Consider the following 26,908-nt stretch of genomic DNA (forward strand, 5'->3'; position numbering starts at 1 on the left):
CAAATGCTCTAGGTACGCCCCTGACTTGCCAGCGACATATACTTATATCGCGCAGTTCTGTAACAGAAGAGCGAAGATCACTGCGAGCCGGGGAGTGAAGAGCGCTACTGTGCTCTTTTCCCTGCTTGTTATAATGATTGGTGGGGGTTTCAGCAACAAGACTCTGACCGATCAAAACTTTCAACATGTCTCTGTGATATGTCAAAAGCTTTTTGAAATGACCTTAAAAAAAGGAAATAAAAGAGATAAAAAAATCGGGCGAGGACGGCACCTTCCTTCGGAAAGATTCGAAATCAAAACTAGCCCAGGTTTGGATTAAAACCATAAAAAGGCAGTTTATTTGGTGCACCAAATAAACTGCCTTTTTATGGTTTTAATCCAAACCTGGGCTAGTTTTGATTTCAAATCTTTCCGAAGGAAGGCGCCATCCTCGTCCGATTTTTTCTCTCTTTTACTTCTGCAATTCACCGGCCCTTCCAGTCACGGTAAAGGACGTAGGGGCAGCCACCTGGCACCACCAATCTGGGTATCTACCATTCGGATCCCAACCGACGCCAAGCTATCTGATAAGCCCACAAAGGTGTTGTGCCCTCAGCGCAACACACAACAGTAAGGTGCATTAACCTGCGCTTGATTGCTTGCCCACCGCCGATATTACACTAGGAGTGCGCCTCTTTTTATCCTTATTTTTTAGACTTAAAAAAATAAAAAAAGGAGACACAGTTCTTTGCAATATGACAAAAGTTTTAGAAAAGTTGTAAAAAAGACCCAGAAGGTACAACCAGCAGAAGCATATGGGGTACAAACACCTGGGGCCAGGACAGTACTGTGCACTCTAACCCAGCCCAGGGAGCAACAATGAGTGTATGATGTACTATACTATAGGTAGTCTGGTGATAGACCGGAGTCCATGCTGCTTTACCTACATCACCCACCCTGCCACTCCCCAGCCTCCTCACCCATCCCCACCAGTATCATCTGCTCCCCTGGTATCACTCACTACTACCCCCAGAATCCTCCGCTCCCCTGGTATCACTCACTACTACCCCCAGAATCCTCCGCTCCCCTGGTATCACTCACTACTACCCCCCAGAATCCTCCGCTCCCCTGGTATCACTCACTACTACCCCCCAGAATCCTCCGCTCCCCTGGTATCACTCACTACTACCCCCAGAATCCTCCGCTCCCCTGGTATCACTCACTACTACCCCCAGAATCCTCCGCTCCCCTGGTATCACTCACTGCAACCTCCAGCATCATCCACTCCCCTGGTATATATCACTGCAACCTCCAGCATCATCCACTCCCCTGGTATATATCACTACAACCTCCAGCATCATCCACTCCCCTGGTATCACTCACTGCAACCTCCAGCATCATTCACTCCCCTGGTATCACTCACTACTACCCCCAGCATCATCCGCTCCCCTGGTATCACTCACTACTACCCCCAGAATCCTCCGCTCCCCTGGTATCACTCACTGCAACCTCCAGCATCATCCACTCCCCTGGTATCACTCACTACAACCTCCAGCATCATCCACTCCCCTGGTATATATCACTGCAACCTCCAGCATCATCCACTCCCCTGGTATATATCACTACAACCTCCAGCATCATCCACTCCCCTGGTATCACTCACTGCAACCTCCAGCATCATTCACTCCCCTGGTATCACTCACTACAACCTCCAGCATCATCCACTCCCCTGGTATCACTCACTACAACCTCCAGCATCATCCGCTCCCCTGGTATCACTCACTACAACCTCCAGCATCATCCGCTCCCCTGGTATCACTCACTACAACCTCCAGCATCATCCGCTCCCCTGGTATCACTCACTACAACCTCCAGCATCATCCGCTCCCCTGGTATCTATCACTACAACTCCCAGCATCCTCTACTCTTTATGTCACTCACTACAACTCCCAGCATCCTCTACTCTTTATGTCACTCACTACAACTCCCAGCATCCTCTACTCTTTATGTCACTCACCACAACTCCCAGCATCCTCTACTCTTTATGTCACTCACCACAACTCCCAGCATCCTCTACTCTTTATGTCACTCACCACAACTCCCAGCATCCTCTACTCTTTATGTCACTCACCACAACTCCCAGCATCCTCTACTCTTTATGCCACTCACCACAACTCCCAGCATCCTCTACTCTTTATGTCACTCACCACAACTCCCAGCATCCTCTACTCTTTATGTCACTCACCACAACTCCCAGCATCCTCTACTCTTTATGTCACTCACCACAACTCCCAGCATCCTCTACTCTTTATGTCACTCACCACAACTCCCAGCATCCTCTACTCTTTATGTCACTCACCACAACTCCCAGCATCCTCTACTCTTTATGTCACTCACCACAACTCCCAGCATCCTCTACTCTTTATGTCACTCACCACAACTCCCAGCATCCTCTACTCTTTATGTCACTCACCACAACTCCCAGCATCCTCTACTCTTTATGTCACTCACCACAACTCCCAGCATCCTCTACTCTTTATGTCACTCACCACAACTCCCAGCATCCTCTACTCTTTATGTCACTCACTACAACTCCCAGCATCCTCTACTCTTTATGTCACTCACTACAACTCCCAGCATCCTCTACTCTTTATGTCACTCACTACAACTCCCAGCATCCTCTACTCTTTATGTCACTCACTACAACTCCCAGCATCCTCTACTCTTTATGTCACTCACTACAACTCCCAGCATCCTCTACTCTTTATGTCACTCACTACAACTCCCAGCATCCTCTACTCTTTATGTCACTCACCACAACTCCCAGCATCCTCTACTCTTTATGTCACTCACCACAACTCCCAGCATCCTCTACTCTTTATGTCACTCACCACAACTCCCAGCATCCTCTACTCTTTATGTCACTCACCACAACTCCCAGCATCCTCTACTCTTTATGTCACTCACCACAACTCCCAGCATCCTCTACTCTTTATGTCACTCACCACAACTCCCAGCATCCTCTACTCTTTATGTCACTCACCACAACTCCCAGCATCCTCTACTCTTTATGTCACTCACCACAACTCCCAGCATCCTCTACTCTTTATGTCACTCACCACAACTCCCAGCATCCTCTACTCTTTATGTCACTCACCACAACTCCCAGCATCCTCTACTCTTTATGTCACTCACCACAACTCCCAGCATCCTCTACTCTTTATGTCACTCACTACAACTCCCAGCATCCTCTACTCTTTATGTCACTCACTACAACTCCCAGCATCTTCTACTCTTTATGTCACTCACTACAACTCCCAGCATCCTCTACTCTTTATGTCACTCACTACAACTCCCAGCATCCTCTACTCTTTATGTCACTCACTACAACTCCCAGCATCCTCTACTCTTTATGTCACTCACTACAACTCCCAGCATCCTCTACTCTTTATGTCACTCACTACAACTCCCAGCATCCTCTACTCTTTATGTCACTCACTACAACTCCCAGCATCCTCTACTCTTTATGTCACTCACTACAACTCCCAGCATCCTCTATTCTTTATGTCACTCACTACAACTCCCAGCATCCTCTACTCTTTATGTCACTCACTACAACTCCCAGCATCCTCTACTCTTTATGTCACTCACTACAACTCCCAGCATCCTCTACTCTTTATGTCACTCACTATAACCCACAGCATCCTGGTATAAGATGCTGTAAGAATATAACATGACTATTTCTTCCATATTATGATGTTTATAGATATGGTAAAACAATTCAGCTCTGCTACATCTGTATATATATATAATACACAGCCGCACACGTGTAGCCTAACCCCGCCCCGATATTACACAAGCACAGCCTACACCAGTAGCGTGTCCCCTTGTGCGCAGCCGCACTGATACACTTCTGTTGTATAACCGGGGCGCCTTGTATAACCGCAGATGGTTAGAGCAGACTTATGTACAGGTCTCCCGGTAAGTATGTCACGTGTTACCTCGTTATCGTGATAGCGCAGATCGTTCCTCAGCAGGCAGATAATAGTCCTCCCCGGAGCCGCCATGATCACCACCTCTAAATCTCGGGTCTCTGCAGGATCCTCCAACCTAAAACCTCACTTATGGCCCGCCCACCATGATGACGTGTAAACCCCGCCCACTATCTTGTCTGCTGCAGTTCACACGATAGCCCGGTGTTTCCCAACAAGTGTGCCTCCAGCTGTTGCAAAACTACAACTCCCAGCATGCCCTGCGATAGCCACTAGGAAAGTCATAAGTGTAAATCCTCATACAGTATCATAGACCAGAGTTACCCAGCCAGTGGCCCAACAGCTGTTGCAAAACTACAACTCCCAGCATACCCTGCAACAGCAACAGCTGGAGGGCCACTGGCTGGGTAACTCTGGTCTATGATACTGTATGAGGATTTATACTTATGACTTTCCTAGTGGCAATCACAGTGTGTGCCTCCAGCTGTTGCAAAACTACAACTCCCAGCATGCTTTGCCTCACTGATGTCAATGGGATGGTGCCTGTTACTTTAATAGCGCCAAAGTATTTTACAATGCTGTACAGAAATTGTTGAAATAGGGGCAAGGGAGCCACAGCGCATGCAACACATCGATTTTTTATTTTTTTTGGATGACCTCTGTCGCTGCCAAATTTGCCAAGTACCCCCCGAGCCTAAATGTCACCTAAGGGCTTATTCACACAGCAAATTGAAGAAGCAGATAATTCTGTCTTAAAATATGTGCTGAATCAATATCTAGAAAAAGTTTTGTTGATTTACGTGCAAATTTTGATACTGTTTTTAAAGCTCACAATAACTGGTAGAATCCACGTGGAAACGCACAAAAAATTTACATCATGCTAAAAAATTCCCTGCTTCCCTGCTCTTTCTGTCCTTAGGAGTCCATTGGACAGTGTCACTCAATGATAGGACCGCCCACTGGACTCCTTCAGCACAGAAAGATGAGAGATTTTAATCAATAAGTTACAAGTAATTTTTTTTGGCTTAGCGTTACTCTTAAAGGGGTAGTCCAGTGGTGAAAAACTTATCCCCTATCCTAAGGATAGGGGATAAGTTTGAGATCGCGGGGGGTCCGACCGCTGGGGCCCCCTGCAATCTCCTGTACGGGGCCTCGACAGCCTGCGGGAAGGGGGCGTGTCGACCTCCGCACGAAGCGGCGGCCGACACGCCCCCTCAATACATCTCTATGGCAGAGCCGGAGATTGCCGAAGGCAGCGCTTCGGCTCTGCCATAGAGTTGTATTAAGGGGGCGTGTCGGCCACCGCTTCGTGCGGAGGTCGACACGCCCCCTTCCCGCAGGCTGTCGAGGCCCCGTACAGGAGATCGCAGGGGGCCCCAGCGGTCGGACCCCCGCGATCTCAAACTTATCCCCTATCCTTAGGATAGGGGATAAGTTGTTCACCACTGGGATCACCACTAGACTACTCCTTTAACTGTAAACGTGTCCTAATGATACACTTTCGGTTAAGAGTTTGACTTAGTTTTCTAGGCTGCAGGCAGCGTCATGCTTGCAGCCACTAGAGTCCAGAACATTTCTTCCTCCGAGATGCACAGTGCACAATAATTAATGTCATTGCGCTCATCCTGAAGGAAGAGATGCTCCTGGCCTCTAGTGGATGCAGGAAGAAGCCCTCTGTAGCCCTGAAGTGGAAAACAAAAAATGCCCCTCTTCACCTATTGGAGGAAGGGAGGGGGAGGGGGCTACCTACAACTCCCCAACCTCAGATGCTCAGATCAAAAGTGCATATAGTGTAAATTACTTATGTGCCGCAGCTGTGAAATTTAAAACAATTAAAAACGATGGCGAGTGGGAGTGGATAACATTCCGTATCCATAGCAGCGTTCACGAACGCCTCTGAACAGTATGTGCAATACCATGCATGTCCGCTCTTCCGGCCGCGTCACATGATCACTCACCCCTATTCGAGCTTGTGTGCTCGCACTGGGAGGGCACGGTGCTGGCATATTATTTATGGGCAAGACATGTTGATGTGCTAACTCGTATATCTATGGCATATAATTAATGCACAGCCATAGCTATTACCAGTAAGTTCAAATGTGTCAGTAGGTAAGAGTAATAGTAATTTTAATCAATGTATTACGCTAACCATGTTGAAAGGATACTGCCTCGTATGGTTAAGATAATAAACCCTAAAAAGATACTGTGTTCCAAAAACAGCAATGTAACATGTATTGTATGAATAAGGGCCAATCCACTTAGTGTATTATATGTACAACTATTGTAGAAAGAATAAAGTGCTATGTCATATGTGTATATAATTATGTGAAGGGAAAGATAAAAAGGAAGAAAAGACGGAAATAAAGAAAAGAAAGAAAAAAAAAAAGATAGCAAAAAAGCACAAATACGGACACACACTCAAGCACTCAAGCACACACCCCGGAGCACCAAGTCATGTGCACATATGTGTATATCATGTGTTAGTTAGAACAAGAAAAAAGGGGAGGGGGGTGGGGGTGAAAACATGCATAAATCATAGACTAAACAAAAAAATAATACGTAAAAATTTTTTTGTATATAATAAAAATATTTAAAAATTACATAACACTTATAGAAAAATCCGATACATGTTATCAGATTTATTCACCACTAGAACAAGAGTGACTTATGTATAAAATCACATGTGTATAAAAAAAAAAAACATAAAAATAGGTATGCTTTGAATAGGTATTTTCATTCACTCCACTCGTCATCATATACTTCAAATTCTGCAAGAGAAAGAAAGTAAAATAAATATCATATTTTAAACAAAGTATTTTAAATGACCATAAATTTCCACTATATATCATAAACTAAGGAGAACTAGACCACATCAGTTACTCGAGCTCAATATATGAAGTAATCATGTTCACCCTTACTTTTTCACCAACATCGGTACAATTTCTGGACACACTTGAAGCGAAGGTCCTGATAATTTATTCGTGACACGGCGGATTTTCTAACAAAGATTGAATCCATCAGTGTTCCTCCTAACACGATTTTGGCTTCTTTCTGCAGAAAAACGTTCGTTGGTTATTGGGTTACTTGAAATTGTACTTAAGAATAATTGTTTTATGTTCAATGACAAGTTTTATTTACAGCTTTCTGGGACTGCCATTGGCACAAACGTGGCACTTACCTATGCCAACGTGTTCATGGTGGCCTTGGAAGAAACGTTTGTCTATGTGAGACACCACTTCAGCTATGTGCTGGGGTGGTGGCGTTACATAGACAACGTTTTTTTTATTTTTTATTTGGACTGGTACGGAACAACATCTTTTTGACTTTTCGATTTTTTTTTAATCAATATCAATGACCACAACAAGTTCACCCTTACTTTTTCACCAACATCGGTACAATTTCTGGACACACAATTCTGTCCTTAGATTTGACAGTTACCACCCGCGTGCTATGGTGAGAGAACTTCCTGTCAGACAAATTATGCGGGCACATCGCATCAATGGGCTGGAGGAGAAAATAGAACCTGCTTTACAGAAAAATGATACACAATTTTACTAAAAGAGGATACCCCTTAGATTTGCTACAGCAAAGTAGAGATAAGATGTTGGCTAATCCTATCGCTAGGGCCTTACATTAACACTGGCCCATTTTGAGAGACTGCTTTCCAGAGTTACAACAGCCACCACTCATGTCATGCGGGACAAGTTAGTCAAAACAGACGTGTGTTCGAATACGGGGGGGGGATCAAAGTTCCTAACTGTAAATAAAAAAGGTTTGTGGTTAATTTCTGTGGAGATCTTGTTAGCTGTGCACGAATGATCAATAGTCCAGTGTTCTGTCATCCCCAGTCTGGCAAGGGATACAATGTAAGGTTTTATCTTACCTGCACATCAATTTTTTGATATACGTTTTGTCATGTCCTTGCCAGAAATTGTATGTTGGGGAAACGAACCTGGGCCTCAACCAGCACCCGCCTCAACCAGCACAGGTACTCCATACAGAAGGCCCGTATGGACCTACCTGTGTCTAAACACTTTGTTGAGGCAGGACATACAGAGAATGACTTGCGGTTCATGTTGATCGATCATGTTCCTATATCATCTTCTATCAATTTGTGCTAAATTATTACTTCATATGTTGAGCTTGAGTAACTGATGTGGTCTTGTTCTCCTTAGTTTATGATATATAGTAGGGATAGACCGATATCGTTTTTTTAGGGCAGATACCGATAATCGGTGGAGGTTAGGGCCGATAGCCGATAACTTATACCGATATTCCGGTATAAGTTATCGGCTATTTATCCCCCCTCGACACCGCTGCAGAACATTGATTTAAAGCGGGCGCTTTAAATCAATGATCTGCAGTGGCTTTTGCGGTGCCATAGGCCGCCGCCACCACCCGCTTCTCTCCCCCTACCTGTCAGGGTGGTCCGGGCCATCCATCCTTCCTTCCTGTAGTGTCCAGCGGCATTCCGGGTGGAGGGTGAACCGGTCCGGGCTATCCTTCTTCTCCGGGGGTCATCTTCTCCACTCCGGGCAGGCTCCGGCCTAGTACGCTGCATAGACGCCGCTGCGCATAGCTGCATAGACGCCGCAGTTAAATATATATTTTTATAGTTACGCACGCGGCGATACCACATATGTTTATTTTTATTTACACAGTTGTTTTTTTTTATGGGAAAAGGGGGTGATTAAAACTTTTATTAGGGAAGGGGTTAAATCATCTTTATTAACTTTTTTTCCCACTTTTTTTTTTCTGCTATGTTATAGCCCCCATAGGGGACTATAACATGCAGTACATTGATTCAATACACTGATCATATCCATTGCATGGCAATGCATTGATCAGTGTTATTAGCGGTTGATTACTCAAGCCTGGATTTCAGGCTTGAAGCAATCAATCACCTATCGGACACACAGGAGGCAGGTAAGGCACCCTCCTGATGCGTCCTAGCTGATCGGGACATTGCAATTTTACTGCGATGGTCCCTATCAGCCCGACTGAGCTGCTGATAAGCTTTTACTTTCACTTTAGATGCAGCAATCAACTTTGATCGCCGCATCTAAAGAGTTAATGCCGGACATCAGACCGATCGGCGATGTATGGCATTAGCTGTGGGTCCCAGTTGCTTATAGCAACTGGGACCCACAGGGTATGATGCGTGCTCACCTGCTGAGCGCGAGTCATACCTTGGGAGCCGCTTATGGATGTTTATAAACGTCCATATGCAGCAAGGGTTTAAAAAATTACATAACACCTGTAGAAAAATCCGATACATGTTATTAGATTTATTCACTGCTAGAACAAGAGTGACTTATGTATAAAATCACATATGTATAGAAAAGGTTAAAAATAGGTATGCTTTGAATAGGTATTTTCATTCACTCCACTCCACAACATATACTTCAAATTCTGCAAGAGAAAGAAAGTAAAATAAATATCATATTTTAACCTCTTAAGGACGTGGGGCGTATGCATACGCCCTGCATCCCGAGTCCTTAAGGACGTAGGGCGTATGCATACGCCCGTGGGAAGTCCGGTCCCCGCCGCTAGCCGGTTGGGGACCGGACCAGAATGCCTGCTGGAATAATTCAGCAGGTATCCCGGCACATACCTGACCCATTCCCCGTCTGTGTTGTCCCGGCGCGTGCGGCCCCGCTCCTTAGGGCACGCGCGCGCCGGGTCTCTGCGATTTAAAGGGCCACTGCGCCACTGATTGGCGCAGCAGGCCTAATCAGTATCTTCACCTGTGCACTCCCTACTTATACCTCACTTCCCCTGCACTCCCTGAACTCTGTTAATAATGAAAGATTGGACTGTACCGTGCGTTACCGCACGGAACCTCTCTTAATGTACATCGGACCCCATCACGAAAAAATTGAATTCTTGGTCCTCTCTAACTGCACTTCTGAAATTCTTCTTGGATTACCGTGGCTTCAACGCCATTCCCCAACCCTTGATTGGACCACAGGGGAAATCAAGAACTGGGGTACTTCTTGCCACAAGGACTGTCTTAAACCGGCTCCCTGTACTCACAGTCAAGACCCTGTGGTTCCCCCGGTATCTGGTCTTCCCAAGGCCTATCTGGATTATGCTGATGTTTTTTGCAAAAAACAAGCAGAGACTTTGCCTCCTCACAGGCCTTATGACTGTCCTATTGACCTCCTCCCGGGTACTACTCCACCCCGGGGCAGAATCTATCCTCTGTCTGCTCCGGAAACTCAAGCCATGTCGGAGTACATCCAAGAGAACTTAAAAAAGGGGTTTATCCGCAAGTCCTCCTCCCCTGCCGGAGCTGGATTTTTTTTTGTTTCCAAAAAAGACGGCTCCCTACGCCCTTGCATTGATTACCGCGGACTTAATAAAATCACTGTAAAAAAACGCTACCCCCTACCTCTTATCTCGGAACTCTTTGACCGCCTACGAGGCGCTCACATCTTTACCAAGCTGGACTTAAGAGGTGCTTATAATCTCATCCGCATCAGGGAGGGGGACGAATGGAAGACTGCATTTAACACCAGAGATGGACACTTTGAATATCTGGTTATGCCCTTTGGCCTTTGCAACGCCCCTGCCGTCTTCCAAGACTTTGTAAATGAAATTTTTCGTGATCTTCTATATACCTGTGTTGTGGTTTACCTGGACGATATTCAGATTTTTTCTGCTAACCTAGAAGAACACCGCCAGCATGTCCGCATGGTTCTTCAGAGACTTTGGGACAATCAATTATATGCCAAAATGGAAAAATGTCTCTTTGAATGTCAGTCTCTTCCTTTCCTGGGATACTTAGTCTCTGGCCAGGGACTACAAATGGACCCAGATAAACTATCTGCCGTATTGGATTGGCCACGCCCCTCCGGACTCCGTGCTATCCAACATTTTTTGGGGTTCGCCAATTATTACAGACAATTAATTCCACACTTTTCCACTATTGTGGCTCCTATCGTGGCTCTAACCAAGAAAAATGCCAATCCTAAGTCCTGGTCTCCTCAAGTGGAAGATGCATTTAAACATCTCAAGTCTGCCTTTTCTTCTGCTCCCGTACTCTCCAGACCTGACCCATCTAAACCCTTCTTATTGGAGGTAGACGCCTCCTCGGTGGGAGCTGGAGCAGTTCTTCTACAAAAAAATTCTTCCGGGCATGCTGTTACTTGTGGGTTTTTTTCTAGGACCTTCTCCCCGGCGGAGAAAAACTACTCCATTGGTGATCGAGAATTACTGGCCATAAAATTGTCGCTTGAGGCACCTGCTGGAGGGATCCAAATATCCAGTTATTATATACACTGACCACAAGAATCTCTCTTATCTCCAGTCTGCCCAACGGCTGAACCCTTGCCAGGCTAGGTGGTCGTTGTTCTTTGCCCGTTTTAACTTTGAAATTCATTTTCGCCCTGCTGACAAGAACATTAGGCCCTCTCTCGTTCTTCCGACGCCTCTGAAGTGGAAGCCTCCCCGCAACACATCATTCCTCCGGACTGTCTGATCTCCACTTCTCCAGCTTCCATCAGACAAACTCCTCCAGGGAAGACCTTTGTTTCTCCACGCCAGCGCCTCGGGATTCTCAAGTGGGGACACTCCTCCCACCTCGCAGGCCATGCTGGCATCAAAAAATCCATCCAACTATTCTCTCGATTTTATTGGTGGCCTACTCTGGAGACTGATGTTGTTGATTTCGTGCAGGCTTGTACTGTCTGTGCCCGGGATAAGACCCCTCGCCAGAAGCCTGCTGGTCTCCTTCATCCTCTGCCTGTTCCTGAACAACCTTGGTCACAGATTGGTATGGACTTTATTACTGACTTGCCTTTATCCCATGGCAACACAGTTGTTTGGGTGGTCGTTGATCGATTCTCCAAGATGGGTTTTTTATCCCTCTTCCAGGCCTTCCTTCGGCGCCTCAGTTGGTGAAGCAATTTTTTATACACATTTTTCGCCTTCACGGGTTGCCCACGCATATCAACTCGGATACAGGCGTTCAATTTGTGTCTAAATTCTGGAGGGCCCTCTGTAAGCAGCTCAAGATCAAATTAAACTTCTCTTCTTCTTATCATCCCCAATCCAATGGGCAAGTAGAAAGAATTAATCAGTTCCTGGGTGACTATTTGCGACATTTTGTTTCCTCCCGCCAGGATGACTGGGCAGATCTTCTACCATGGGCCGAATTCTCGTACAATTTCAGAGTCTCCGAATCCTCTGCTAAATCCCCATTCTTCGTGGTGTACGGCCGTCACCCTCTTCCTCCCCTCCCCACTCCCATGCCCTCTGGTTTGCCCGCTGTTGATGAAGTGACTCGAGACCTCTCCACCTTATGGAAAGCAACCCAAAATTCTCTTTTACAGGCTTCATCCCGGATGAAAAAATATGCTGATAAGAAAAGAAGAATTCCCCCCATTTTTGCTCCCGGAGACAAGGTATGGTTCTCCGCTAAGTATGTCCGCTTTCGTGTCCCCAGTTATAAACTGGGACCACGTTATCTTGGTCCTTTCAAAGTCAAGTGCCAGATCAACCCTGTCTCTTACAAACTCCTTCTTCCTCCTTCTCTCCCTATCCCCAATGTCTTCCATGTCTCTCTCCTTAAACCACTCACCCTTAACCGCTTCTCTCCCAAAGTTGTTTCTCCCACTCCTTTTGGTGAAGGAGATTCTAGCATCCAAGACGGTCAGAGGTAAAAGATTCTTTTTGGTTGACTGGGAGAATTGCGGCCCAGAGGAGAAATCTTGGGAACCTGAGGACAACATCCTGGACAAAAGTCTTATCCTCAGGTTCTCAGGCTCCAAGAAGAGGGGGAGACCCAAGGGGGGGGGGGGGGGGGTACTGTTACGCCGAGCGCTCCGGATCCCCGCTCCTCCCCGGAGCGCTCGCAACGTCCTCTTATTCACAGCGCCCCGGTCAGACCTGCTGACCGGGTGCGCTACGATATTGCTCCCAGCCGGGATGCGATTCGCGATGCGGGACGCGCCCGCTCGCGATGCGCATCTCGGCTCCCGTACCTGACCCGTTCCCCGTCTGTGTTGTCCCGGCGCGCGCGGCCCCGCTCCTTAGGGCACGAGCTGCCCCGCTCCTTAGGGCGCGCGCGCGCCGGGTCTCTGCGATTTAAAGGGCCACTGCGCCACTGATTGGCGCAGCAGGCCTAATCAGTATCTTCACTGGCCGGCTTCTTATATGACAGTGGGCTCAGCCTATCACTGGCCGGGGCGGGACATCGCTGTGGCCGGTGATAGGCTGACGGTTGTCCGACGTTCCAGTCCCCAGCGTAAGGTCCCGACATAGGTGAGTTACAGTTTATTTTCTTTATCTTTTGCAGCCCGGGCATAGGTATACAGCGTACAGCAGTGGTCTCAAACCTGCGGACCTCCAGCTGTTGCAAAACTACAACTCCCAGCATGCCACATGTCACATGATTGGGGCGGGGGGGGGGGGGTGAAAATACCGTTATATACAGTTATCACTTGTCTGGGCACTAGTAACCATGGAATATTTTGTGAGATGTTTCCACCAAAATTTTCTTGGATGTAAAAATTGGTCGCAAAAATCAACAATTTTGGCACAAAAAAAGTGGTGCAAAAATGAATTTTCACATATTTTCAAAGCAGCGAAAGAGACCTTTGAAAATATGAGGAAAAAAAAAAGGTGTGAATAATATCACTGGAACAGAAATTACAGTAGTTTTTGAGAATCTCCCCCAGAATGTCTGGGGTTTAAAAAAAAATGTAATTTTGCTGAACAATCTGTCCCCTTACCTCTATATCTGTGTTAACCAACCAGAATGCCTCCAAGTGTTGCAAAACTTGGCCTGCTGGGAGTTGTAGTTTTGCAAAAGCTGGAGGCACCCTAGTAGCAGAAATTAGTGTGCGACATGGGTATGCAGCAGAGCTGAATGTGTGATTATATGTAAGCATGACCACGCACACACCCAACTCTGCTACATACACACATTCACACACTCAACTCTGCTACATACACACACTCACACACTCAACTCTGCTACATACACACGCTCAAACATTCAGCTCTGCTACATACACAAACTTACACACTCAACTCTGCTACATACACCCATAACACACTCAACTCTGCTACATACACACACTCAGCACTGCTACATACACGCATAACACACTCAACTCTGCTACATACACACAACACACTCAACTCTGCTACATACACACACTTACACATATACATAGACCTAACAGCTGTACTTCCTTCTCCCTCCCTGCACATACAGTGGTATATTCGTTGTACGGTCACCATGGTTACATTACACAGACGCAATCTCCTGCACTCATCAAGAACAGCGGGAAGTTTGAATTTTACACAGTGTGAAGTGTGAACTGTGTCTGGAAGTATTTCACCCGCACTATAATCCGGTTTATTATCGGGTGTATCGGGTTAGACTGCGGGTGAACGGGTGATCACAAGTGTCCATAATCATTTCATTGTTTATAAAAGGTACATGGAAAGATTTTAAGTATCACAGAGATAATCTGACTGGCGGCAGAAGCAGAGTAATCTCCGCAATCCACTCTGAAAAATGGAATCGATGATTTAGTTCAGTCCAAGATGGCTTATATTTGCGTTCAAAAAAAGGTACATGCGGAAAATTTTGGGGTGTAAAGGAAAAGTACGCAGTTAATAAATCCGTGCCTACTATAGATGTCAATCCAAGGTACCCCGAATCGCGACATCAGGAGGAAATGCTCTATCAGAATGTACGCAAAAAAAGACTCCAAAAAACAGCTTGCGCAAAATATTGCGCAAGAATTTACACACAAAAACGGTGTAAATTCTTTGATACATGTCCCCCAATGTGTGGACTATTGCAGTAGCGCCATAGTTTAAAACAACCAATCAGATTGCTTCTTTCATTTTCCATAGGACTTTTTAAAAATGAAAGAAGCGATCTGATTGGTTGCTTGGCGTAACTGGTCAACTTTTCCTTTGCACAGGTTTGATAAATCTCCCCCAATGTCTTTTTTTATTCTCTTTTCGATATAGCCCAAACCGCAATGAGAACATCTTCTGACCAAAACATATCTCTGCAGAGTTGGCTGCTGATGCCCTATGTTCCTCATGTTTGGAGCACACCACTTATTCTCTATACTAAGACAGATTTTTTATAGTGCCCCCTAAACATAATAGTTACCGTATTTTTCGTCCTATAGGACGCACCGTCGTATAAGACGCACCAAATTTATAGGTGCAAAATCAAAAAAAAAAAAAAAAGATTTTGAACCCAATAGTGGTCTTCAACCTGCGGACCTCCAGATGTTGCAAAACTACAACTCCCAGCATGCCCAGACAGCCGTTGGCTGTCCGGGCATGCTGGGAGTTGTAGTTTTGCAACATCTGGAGGTCCGCAGATTGAAGACCACTGCATAGGAGGTAATACTCACGTGTCCCCGCCGCTCCGGACCCGTCACCGCTGCCCTGGATGTCGCTCCATCGCTGTCGCCGTGTCCCCGTCGCTCCGGAACGTCTCTGCTGCTGGCCGGGTATCCTCGCTCTCAGTCGCCGCCATCACGTCGTTACGCACGCCGACACAACGACGTGATGACGAGGAAGGAGAGCGCCGGCCATACAGGGGATCCCTGAACGGAGAAAACACCGAGGAGGCAGGTAAGGTCCCTCCCGGTGTCCTGTAAGCACTAACCCGGCTATTCAGTCGGGCTGTTCGGGACCACAGCGATTTTACCGCGGCGGTCCCGAACAGCCCGACTGAACAGCCGGGTTAGTGTCACTTTCCCTTCAGACGCGGCGGTTAGCTTTGATCGCCGCATCTGAAGGGTTAATACAGGGCATCACCGCTATTGGTGATGTCCTGTATTAGCCGCGGCTCCCGGCCGTTGATGGCCGCAGGGACCGCCGCGATAGGGGTGTATTCGCCGTATAAGACGCACCGACTTTTTCCACCCAGTTTTGGGGAAGAAAAAGTGCGTCTTATACGGCGAAAAATACGGTACATTAAAATCCTGTGGTGCATTGCAATATCACAACGGCATCTTATCATCATAATTATCATTTGTGTTGAGGAAGCACTTCTGCAGATGTTCCATTATTTCCCCTAAAGTATTTACCTAAGGCAAAAGTAAGTACGTTGAGCCCTTATTGTGTGGCTAGAATTATTTCAAAGTCAGTGGGGGAAAAAAAGAAATTAGCTTTTTTTCCCACAAATTCTTTATTTGTGGGACATCATTTTGGTAAGTTGCTTTTAAAATGGAGGAAATGCGCCCATATTTTTTTCACACTGTTCGTTCCTGGCTGGGTAGTACCCCTACTTAGGCCATATCTGGTTGCCTGACCGCCTGGTAGGACCAAGAAGAAGAGGAGCCCCCTTTGGCTTTCAGGGCATCATTATATGAATTATAGACCCCACCCCATGCCTGCAAAGGATCGGAGCTGGCAGAACAATACCGCACCCCTACAATTGTATTGGCTGGACCAGGCACCGCTCTGATCGGTCCCTGGTCGGCTAGTAGTGACGCGTGGCTGTAACATTCTGCTGAAACGCAGTATGAACAGGACGCAGTGTAGGGTCACATAGAGCAGATCCGCGGCTTATTTCACACCGTGGATGCCCCCCAGCAGTCACTGCTGCGGCTGGGTAGCTCAATGTCTCCGCTCATGACTGCCGGCGGGAAATCCGCCGCTATGAGTGGACACACAAAGCTACCTAGCCGCAGCAGGGAGCTCATTATTGTGACTGCTGTGCCGTGTGATCCTACACATTATGCATTTTTATTTTTGATTATATTTATTTACACTTTTTAAAAAAAAATTAACATTTTTTTACACTTTTTTTTTTACACTTATTGAGGGGCATTTATTAAGGGGTTTAGTCATTTTTTTCTGACTATTTTTGGCGCAAAATTGTCGCAATTGCGCCTACCCTATTTTTCGTGCGACTTTCTCTAACAAGAGCAAGAAAGTCAATTTTTTTTTCCCGCTAGATTTACGCTAGTTTGCATTTTTGACTTGCAGTGGTCAGGTATTTATTAACTGAGACAGTCACAGTTGCGCAATAAACTGTCGCAACGGCCGTAAAAATTGACTAAATTTACTCCAGCTCCAACATGGAGCAGGAAAAGCTACTGCCGCCCGGGCTCCGACATACTTTCTCCCCGCTACCCTCACTTCGCTACGGGGACACTACAGTGATTTACATCCCACCCCTCTCACCTGCCAGCGCCACACAACTCCCATCTGTCTGCTGTTGCAAGACTACAAGTCCCAGCATGCCCTTACAGCGAGGACACGCTGGGAGTTGTAGTCTTGTAGCAGCGGGAGCTGAGCGGCGCGGGCGGGAGACAAGAGGGGGGGGGGATATCAGTGTCCCCATAAGTGAGGGTAGCGTGGAAGCCGTATGAGGAGCCAGGGCGGCTGCACTGTAATGTCAGCCCGGGCTTCTGCCCTGAGAGCCAAAGGCTTTTGCTATCCAGGCATGCTGGGAGTTGTAGTTTTGCAACAGCTGGAGGGCCACGGTTTGCAGACCACTGGTTTGTGGTCTGTAAACTGTAGTCCTCCAGCTGTTGCAAAACTAAACAGCTGAAGGGGACCGGCGAAGACGTTCACTTACCGTTCCGAGGCTCCAGCGACGATCGGTGACTGAGATCGTCGGGCAGCACTGTCGCGCGGCAATGTCGTGCGGCGCTGGATCCTACGGAAGCCGGTAAGTTTCCCAAGCCCTAAGACAGTGTTTCCCAACCAGGGTGCCTCCAGATGTTGCAAGACTACAACTCCCAGCATGCCTGGACACCCTTTGGCTGTCCAGGCATGCTGGGAGTTGTAGTTTTGCAACATTTGGAGGCACCCTGGTTGGGAAACACTGGCCTTAAACAGTGTTTCCCAACCAGGGTGCCTCCAGATGTTGCAAAACTACAACTCCCAAGTTGGGAAACACTGTGCCCGGCCTCCGCCCCACCTTACTTTAAGGGCATGCTGGGAGTTGTAGTCCTGCAGCTGGGAGCAGGGGACAAGCTTGTCACTTGCCCACACATCTCCTGCGCCACACAACTACAACTCCCAGCATGTCCTTACTGTAAGGGCATGCTGGCAGTTGTAGTCGTGCGGGAGATGTGTGAGCAGGTGATAATAAATGTAATAACTCCTTCGGATTCGGTGGACTACTTCGATGACCAGCGTTTTTCTTTGTTTGATTTTAATAAATGGTTAACAAGGGCTTGTGGGGGAGTGTTTTTTGTAATAAAATTTTTTTAAAACCTGTTGTGTTTTTTCCTTACTTTACTAGACAGGCTTAGTAGTGGAAGCTGTCTTATAGACGGAGTCCATTACTAAGCTGGTCTTAACGTTAGCCACAAAAACAGCTAGCGCTAACCCCCAATTATTACCCCGGTACCCAACGCCACAGGGGTGCCGGGAAGAGCTGGTACCAATAGGCCTGGAGCGTCAAAAATGGCGCTCCTGGGCCTAGGCGGTAACAGGCTGGCGTTATTTACGCTGGGGAGGGCCAGTAACAATGGTCCTCACCCACCCTGGTAACGTCAGGCTGTTACTGTTTGGTTGGTATTTGGCTGAGAATGAAAATAGGGGGACCCTATGCGTTTTGTTTTTTAAAATAAATAAATATAAAAAAAACACATAGGTTCCCCCCTATTTTTATTCTCAGCCAAATACCAACCAAACAGTAACAGCCTGACGTTACCAGGGTGGGCGAGGACCATTGTTACTGGCCCTCCCCAGCCTAAATAACGCCAGCCTGTTACCGCCTAGGCCCAGGAGCGCAATTTTTGATGTTCCGGGCCTGTTGGTACCGGCTCTTCCCGGCACCCCTGTGGCGTTGGGTACCGGGGTAATAATTGGGGGTTAGCGCTAGCTGTTTTTGGTGCTAACGCTAAGCCCGGCTTAGTATTGGACTCCGTCTATAAGACAGCTTCCACTACTAAGCCTGTCTAATAAAGTAAAAAAAAAAAAACACAACAGGTTTAAAAAAAAATTTATTACAAAAAAAACACTCCCCCACAAGCCCTCGTTAACCATTTTATTAACATCAAGCAAAGACGCTGGTCGTCGAAGTAGTCCACCAAATCAGAAGGAGTCCACAGGATACACGTAGTACATTTAGGAAGAAAAAACTGTGTTTAAAAAAAATGGAATAAACACACACACTTAACGCCGTTTACCACTATTCTGAGCCATGACTGCAATTTAGTTATTAAATTATTTAGATGTGGTGAAAAAGCTAAAAAAAAAACTCAAAAACAAAAGATCCAGAAGGAAACCTAGCAGCCAAACCTATTCAGACAGCAGGAAAAAGGAACAGACTATTTTTTCCACTACATGAAGTAAATTTCCCACTTTTGCCTATGTGTGCCAAATTTATTAACGCCGTGCAACAATTTAGTAAATTTGTCGCACATAGTCAAAAATGAAGTAGAAAAAACTGGGTAAAAACCAGACTACATAGTAAAAGATTAGTAAATGCCCCTCATTGTTTTTACACTTTCTTTTTTACACTTTTATTTATTTTATATTTTTTTACACTTTTTTTTAATGCTTAGTATTCCAAAGCATTGCAGTTATATGCTGTCTGCCAGTTTTTACACTGGCAGGCAGCATATCAGGACGTGCATCAGGCACGTCCTGACAGGCAATAACCAGGGCAGACCTGGGGGTCCTAGTAAAGACCCCCGGCTGCCCAGGTAACCAGCAGCACCCCGCGATCGTTGCGGGGTGCTACAGGAGAGAGACAGAGGGAGCCCCCTCCCTCTGTCAAAACTCCTTACAGCTCGCGGTCGCTTCCAACCGCGGCTGTAAGGGTTAAACTGCAGGTCCCCGCCCGCCGGGGATCACACACAGCACCCTGCGATCGCACTGCGGGGTGCTGCAGGGAAGACAGAGGGAGCTCCCTCTGTCATAACACTTACAGCCCGCGGTCACTTCCGACCACGGCTGTAAGGGTTAAACTGCCGGGACCGATGTAAACTTCGGTCCCGGCAGTGTGGCAGGGCAGCATCCACAAGAAACATGGACGAGTATACACGTCCTAATGGCAGAATGTGCATCCTGCCTGGATGTGTATACACGTCCATGGTCCTTAAGGTGATTTGTAACCCCATTTCTTCTGGGTATGGAAATACCCCATGTGTGGACATCAAGTGCACTGCGGGCGCACTACAATACTCAGAAGAGAAGGAGTCACATTTGTCTTTTGGAAAGCAAATTTTGCTCAAATGGTTTTTGGGGGGCATGTCACATTTAGAAAGCCCCTATGGTGCCATAACAGCAAAAAAAAAAAAAAAGAAAAAAAACACATGGCATACTATTTTGGATACTACACCCCTCAAGGAACGTAACAAGGGGTACAGTGAGCCTTAATACCCCACAGGTGTTTGACGACTTTTCGTTAAAGTCAGATGTGTAAATGAAAAATCTTTTTTTTTTCACTAAAATGCTAGATTTTCCCCAAATTTTACATTTCTACTAGGGATTGACCGATATCGTTTTTTTAGGGCCGATACCGATAATCGGTGCAGGTTAGGGCCGATAACTTATACCGATATTCCGGTATAAGTTATCAGCTATTTAACCCCCTGCGACACCGCTGCAGTTCATTGATTTAAAGCGGGTGCTTTAAATCAATGATCTGCAGTGGCTTTTGCGGGGCCATAGGCCGCCGCCGCTGCCACCCGCTTCTCTCCCCTACCTGTCAGGGTGGTCCGGGCCATCCATCCTTCCTTCCTGTAGTGTCCGGGGGCGTTCCGGGTGAAGAGTGAACCGGTCCGGGCTGTCCTTCTTCTCCGGCGGTCATCTTCTCCACTCCGGGCAGGCTCCGGCCTAGTACGCTGCATAGACGCCGCTGTGCAGTGACGCCCGTGCGCAGCGACGCACCTGACGTCACGGCGTAGCGGCGTCTATGCAGTGTACTAGGCCGGAGCCTGCCCGGAGTGGAGAAGATGACCCCCGGAGAAGAAGGACAGCCCGGACCGATTCACTCTTCACCCGGAACGCCCCCGGACACTACAGGAAGGAAGGAAGGATGGCCCGGACCACCGCCATTACGGGTAAGTTTAATTTTTTTATTGACTCGGAGGGTGGGGGAGGGGCCCGACCGGTATAGCGGTATGAGTAAAAATCCATACCGGTATACCGCCCAGCATCACGGGGGGGGTGCGACGCGGTGCAGTGGGTCGGGGGTGCGGTGCGGCGGGTCGGGGGGTGGTGGGGGCGGTGCGGGGGCGGGGCATTATCGGCAAGGTAATTGCCGATACCGATAATGCCCAAAATTGTGATTATCGGCCATACCGATAATCGGTCGATCCCTAATTTCTACAAGGGGTAATAGGAGAAAATGCCCCCCAAAATTTGTAACCCCATTTCTTCTGAGTATGGAAATACCCCATATGTGGACGTCAAATGCTCTGCTGCCGCACTACAATGTTCAGAAGAGAAGGAGCGCCAATGGGCTTTGGGAGAGAGAATTTGGTTGGAATAGAAGTCGGAGGCCTTTGGAAAAGTGGGCTGAGCAAATGACACCTGTGGGGCGTAAATGCTCACTGTACCCCTTATTACATTATGTGAGGGGTGCAGTTTCGAAAATGGTGTCACATGTGGGGGGTCCACTGTTTTGGCACTATGGGGGCTTTGTAAACACACGTGGCCTTCAATTCCAGACAAATTTTCTCTCTAAAAGACCAATGGCACTCCTCTTCTGAGCATTGTAGTGCACCCGCAGAGCACTTTACGTCCACATATGGGGTATTTTCTTACTCAGAAGAAATGGGGTTACAAATTTTGTTGGGCTTTTTTTTCCTATTTTCCCTTGTGAAAATGAAAAATTTAGGGTAACACCAGCATTTTAGTTAAATTTTATTTATTTATTTTTATTTTCCCATCCAACTTTAACGAAAAATGTGGGGTGTTAAGGCTCACTATACCCCTTGTTACGTTCTGTGAGGGGTGTAGTTTCCAAAATGGGGTCACATCTGGGTATTTATTTTTTTGCGTTTATTTCAGCACCACTGTAAAATCAGCCACCCCTGTGCAAATCACCAGTTTAGGCATCAAATGTACATAGTTCGCTCTCTCTCCTGAGCCTTGTTGTGCGTCCGCAGAGCATTTTACGCCCCCATATGAGGTATTACCATACTCAGGAGAAATTGTTTTACAAATTTTGGGGGTCTTTTTTTCCTTTTACCTCGAAAATAAATGCGAAAATAAAATGTATGGGGCAACACCAGCATGTTAGTGTAAAATGTTTTCTTTTTTCTTTTCATAAGGGATAAAAGGAGAAAAAGCCCCCCCAAAATTTGTAACGCAATTGCTCCCCAGTACGGAAATACCCCATATGTGGCCCTAAACTGTTTTCTTGAAATACGACAGGGCTCTGAAGTGAGAGAGCACCGTGTGCATTTGAGGAGTATATTAGGGATTGCATAGCACTGGACATAGGGGTATTCTACGCCAGTGATTCCCAAACAGGGTGCCTCCAGCTGTTGCTAAACTCCCAGCATGCCTGGACAGTCAGTGGCTGTCCGGAAATGCTGGGAGTTGTTATTTTGCAACAGCTGGAGGCTCCGTTTTGGAAACAGTAGCGTACCAGCCGTTTTTCATTTTTTTGGGGGAGGGGGGCTGTGTAGGGGTATGTGTATATGTAGTGTTTTTTACTTTTTATTTTAGGTTAGTGTCAGTGTAGTGCTTTGCAAACGCTGAAGGCTCCGTTTTGAAAACACTGCCGTATGATACGTTTTTCATATGTTTTTAGGGTACTTTCGCACTGGCGGGTTTACGGTGAGTTTCCCGCTAGGAGTTTGCACTGTGGCGGAAAATTTGCTGCAGCTCAAACTCACCCGTGTGAATGTACCTGTACATTCACATGGGGTGGGGCAAACATCCAGCTGTTGCAAAACTACAACTCCCAGCATGTACTGATCGCCGAAGGGCATGCTGGGAGATGTACTTATACAACAGCTGGAGGTACACAACTACAACTCCCAGCATGGCGAGACAGCCTTTTGCTGTTCGTGCGTGCTGGGAGTTGTAGTTTTGCAAGATTTAGAGGGCCACAGTTTAGAAACTACCGCACAGTGATCTCCAAACTGTGACCCTCCAGATGTTGCAAAACTACAAATCCCAGCATGCCCACACATCAGTTTACTGTCTGGGCATGCTGGGATTTGTACTTTTGCAACATCTGGAGGGCTACAGTTTAGGGACCACTGTATAGTGGTCTTCAAAGGGTAGCCCTCCAGATGTTGCTAGGAAACTGCTCACCGGCTTCCGTAGGATCTGCCCACCCATGGTAATCCGGGCATAAGGGAGAACTGTCCCGTGACCGGTGGCGACGGAGGTCCCTTACCGGCGGTGGTGATCCTCTCTCCCTGGTGCGGCGTGCGGCGATCCCCTGGAAGGATCCCGGTAACTGAACTTTAACCCCTCCGCCTCCGATCTGCTATTGGTCGGTCACTTCTGACCGGACCGATCAATAGCAGGGATAGAAGGGTTGGAACCCCCGCCACCTAAATCCTATCCCTTCAGGGCGACCGGGGGTGTCTTGGACACCCCCGATCCCTCTTGTTTTCCGGGTCACCAGGCCACTGGAGACCCGTATGACCCGGAATCGCCGCAGATCGACCATCTAAGAACCCCCCAGGGGTTTGCACAGGGTGCCTGTTGATAGATATCAGCAGTCATCGCGGTCCGGTCCCCGCCCGGCGAGCTGCGGGGACCGAAATTCCCACGGGCGTACAGGTACGCCCTGGGTCCTTAAGTACCAGGGAGCGAGGGCATACCTGTACGCCCTGGGTCCCTAAGTGGTTAAAAAGAGAGAAAACTACTGGATTTTCAAAATGAACATGATGAGCCCCCTAGGGCTCAACGAATGCCATGAAAATATAGGGTGACAATACTACCAAAGAATTCTTCGTACAATCAAAAGTTATCAGCAACACCTTAGCAATATAAATAGGCCGGTTTTATTGGTCCCAAACTAGACATTTTTCCAATTATGCGACACTTGTTTGTGCAACCTATAACACAGTTCATGATACCTATTGTTCCACTCCCAACTACTTACTAGCTCAAATACATATTTAGTCATTACATGTATTTGTATTCATCATGTCATATTGTTCCCCATATTATGCCTACAGGGCATCTGAGGTATTGTCTCTACATACCCTGTCTGTATATCCCCTATCAACCTTTTACTCTGCGCTGTCCTTGAAGTACAATTAGGCATTATCCCTTGCCTGTCTCTGAATAGAATGCAATCCATTAGGTCACCCTCTGTGCCCCCTGCTGTACAAGCTGGTGATCTAGCAGCCTTGTCTGACTGACAGATACAGTTACAATGGCTTTTTTTTTTTTTCTTGTTTTTTCTTTAAAAAAAAAATAAATAAAAAAAAAATATATATATATATATCACTCATTTCATTCACCATTAAAAAAGTTTTTTTTGCGTAACACCAGTAATACAAACAGACTCACCAAAGGGAATTCCCGCTTGCCCCTTACCTCCATCTCACCTGGATCTTTCTTTTTGCCGTACCACCAATTATTTCCTCCACAGCTAAGGGCATGCTGTGACTTCCAGTAAGCGCCGGCGAGTATATACCATCAGCACTTAGGATCTGGGGACCAGTCCGTGTACATCCTGCAATATTTACATCTTACCTGTTTCCTCACGATCATGGGCATGCTGGGACCTCTAGTAGGTGCTTACATACACACATGGATGGCACCTAGGACCCGGCAGCAACCCAGCGCACACATCGCCCAGCGCATTGACTTACAGTGCCTTGGACCACCAGTACAACTTTGAACTTCCAGTGCTCAAATAATGAAATAATTTTAATATGACACAACTTTTATATGTATATGCAAATCTCTTTTTATTGATCTCTTCCAAAAGATGTGCTACCCCTCCTCTTCTTCTTCGTCTCCTCCTCCTTCCTCTTCATCTCCAACTCTTCCTCCTCCAGTTCCTCCTCCTAAATCATCTGCTACTCTGTCAATTGCGCCTTCTCCTTGCAGTTGTTTCCCCTTACTTATCTTCTTGATGGTAGCCTTCTTGATCTCTGGCTTCTCCACAAGAATTTGGGTCAGTTCTTCCTCCTCACTGCTCAGTGGGCGCAGGTCACGTCCATGACTCCAGTATTTGTAGCAGTAATATATGGCAGCAATTACCACTCCTAGACCAAAGATGCCACATGCAGCTATAGCGGTATAGCTGAGGATTCTATCCTCACGGGTGGCAGGTCTCAGGGTGGTGGTCAAGGTGGTCACACCAGATTTAGTTCGAGTGACCCTCCCCTCCACATCACTCAAGGCAAATGTCAGAAAAATCACAAGCAAAGCGCTCACATCCATCTCCTTCTCCTTCATCAGAACCCTCAGCTGTCTCCAGCACATACCCAGCATTTTATAGAGCCACGTGATGTCACAAGTACTGTGATGTCACCCCCTTGTTGGGGAATGCCGGGCTCTGATCATCAGGTGGGGCCTGAGTGACAGGCAGTGTATGCCAGATCATATGACACTATATACAATATTCCCATTCACCTCAATATTCCAATCCAGATAATACATGTTAAAGAGTAGCTCCCACCATCCTTTTTTTTTCTTTTCTGCCCCTGCCTATTGCCCATCTATCCCTAATACACTATATTAAAAATGCCTTTTTCTGGAGTCCGGGAGAGGCTGGGAGCCCAGATTGCCCTTAAGAATTAACTCCCATTGGCTTACAGTCCTGGGGGAGGATGAATTCTTTGAGGAAGAAATCAAGGCCTTTTGGTCAATAAATAAGAACTCGGCTGATATTGGAATAGTTTGGGATGCGTTCAAAGCCTTCTTTAGAGGACTATTGGTCTTTGAAATCAATAAGAAGAAGAAGTCTTTTAGGGAAAGGGAGGAGGAATTGATTAGGGTAGTTGGGGAAGCAGAACATGAATTCTCTACTCTAAAATCTAGTTCGAAGTTGAATAAATTAAAAGAGGCCCAAGGGAATTTGGCCATGTGGCAAAGGGAGAAAGCGCAGAATAAGGTCTTTTTTTCTGGTCAAAGGTACTTTTGCGAGGGAGGGAAGCCGAACGCGATGTTACCCCGGTTACTTAAATACCAGGGTTCTAGTCAGATTAGTGAATCGATATATGACAATAATGGGGACTTGGTGAATGAACCTGAGAAGGTGGTGGAGGTGTTTGAGCAATTTTTCAAGAAACTCTATGGTTCAGAAGTCCGGATGGGGGAGTCTGACTGCAAGCGATTCCTTGAATAGGTGAACTTACCTAGAATCACGCTACAGGAGGCATTGGAATTGGACTCTCCCCTAAATCTGAATGAGGTGAGAGAAGTCATATTGTCTTCTCCAGTTAAATCAGCCCCGGGACCAGACGGACTGCCTTTTGGTATCTATAGAAAATTTGTTAATGTTTTGGCCCCCATCATCCTAGATATAATAAATGAATCCTGTAAAGGGGGGACTCTCCCTAAATCCATGTTAGAAGCCCACATCTTACTATTCCCAAAGAAGAAGAAAGATTTGTTATTGGTGGAGTCATATAGACCAATATCATTGCTGAACTCAGACACAAAGATCTTCGCTAAGATCTTGGCGGGGAGACTTAGTCGGGTCATTGGAAATGTAATTAATGGGGACCAGACCGGGTTCATTCCGCAGAGAAGTTTATTTACTAACATTCAAAGGACATATCAGAATATCCAAAGGGGTGAGGGCAGGCTACGCTCCATCCTGTCTCTTGATGCCACTAAGGTGTTTGACAGGGTGGAGCTTCCTGTGGGAAGTACTGAGGATTATTGGGATTGGGGAAAAATTCATAGATTGGATTAAGTTCAGTGGCGTAGCTATAGAGGTCGCAAGGGTCGCAATCGCGACCGGGCCCCATAGCCAGGGGGGCCCGCGGGGCCCCCTGCCACTTCACTATACTATATGCTGCAGCAACAGGTCCCGGGCGCGCCGCTGC

The 26,908-nt window shown here is 46.9% G+C and overlaps 1 protein-coding gene across 3 annotated transcripts in view; it reads right to left on the minus strand.

Annotated features, from left to right (window-relative positions):
• The window catches only part of LOC130273236 (cryptochrome DASH), a 79,015-nt gene that overhangs the window by 45,069 nt on the left and 7,038 nt on the right, over positions 1-26,908 (minus strand). For 2 of the 3 annotated variants that reach the window (XM_056519679.1, XM_056519677.1), the window contains exon 1: positions 3,981-4,107. The exons of the other annotated variant lie outside the window; for it this stretch is intronic. In XM_056519679.1, coding sequence (XP_056375654.1) covers positions 3,981-4,046 — 66 coding nt within the window. In that variant the 5' untranslated portion in view covers positions 4,047-4,107. Of the gene's footprint in view, positions 1-3,980; positions 4,108-26,908 lie in introns of those variants that run through there. 3 annotated transcript variants of the gene reach the window in all.

Source organism: Hyla sarda, chromosome 5 (genome assembly GCF_029499605.1).
Source record: "Hyla sarda isolate aHylSar1 chromosome 5, aHylSar1.hap1, whole genome shotgun sequence".
In the NCBI taxonomy this organism is placed as follows: Eukaryota; Metazoa; Chordata; class Amphibia; order Anura; family Hylidae; genus Hyla; species Hyla sarda.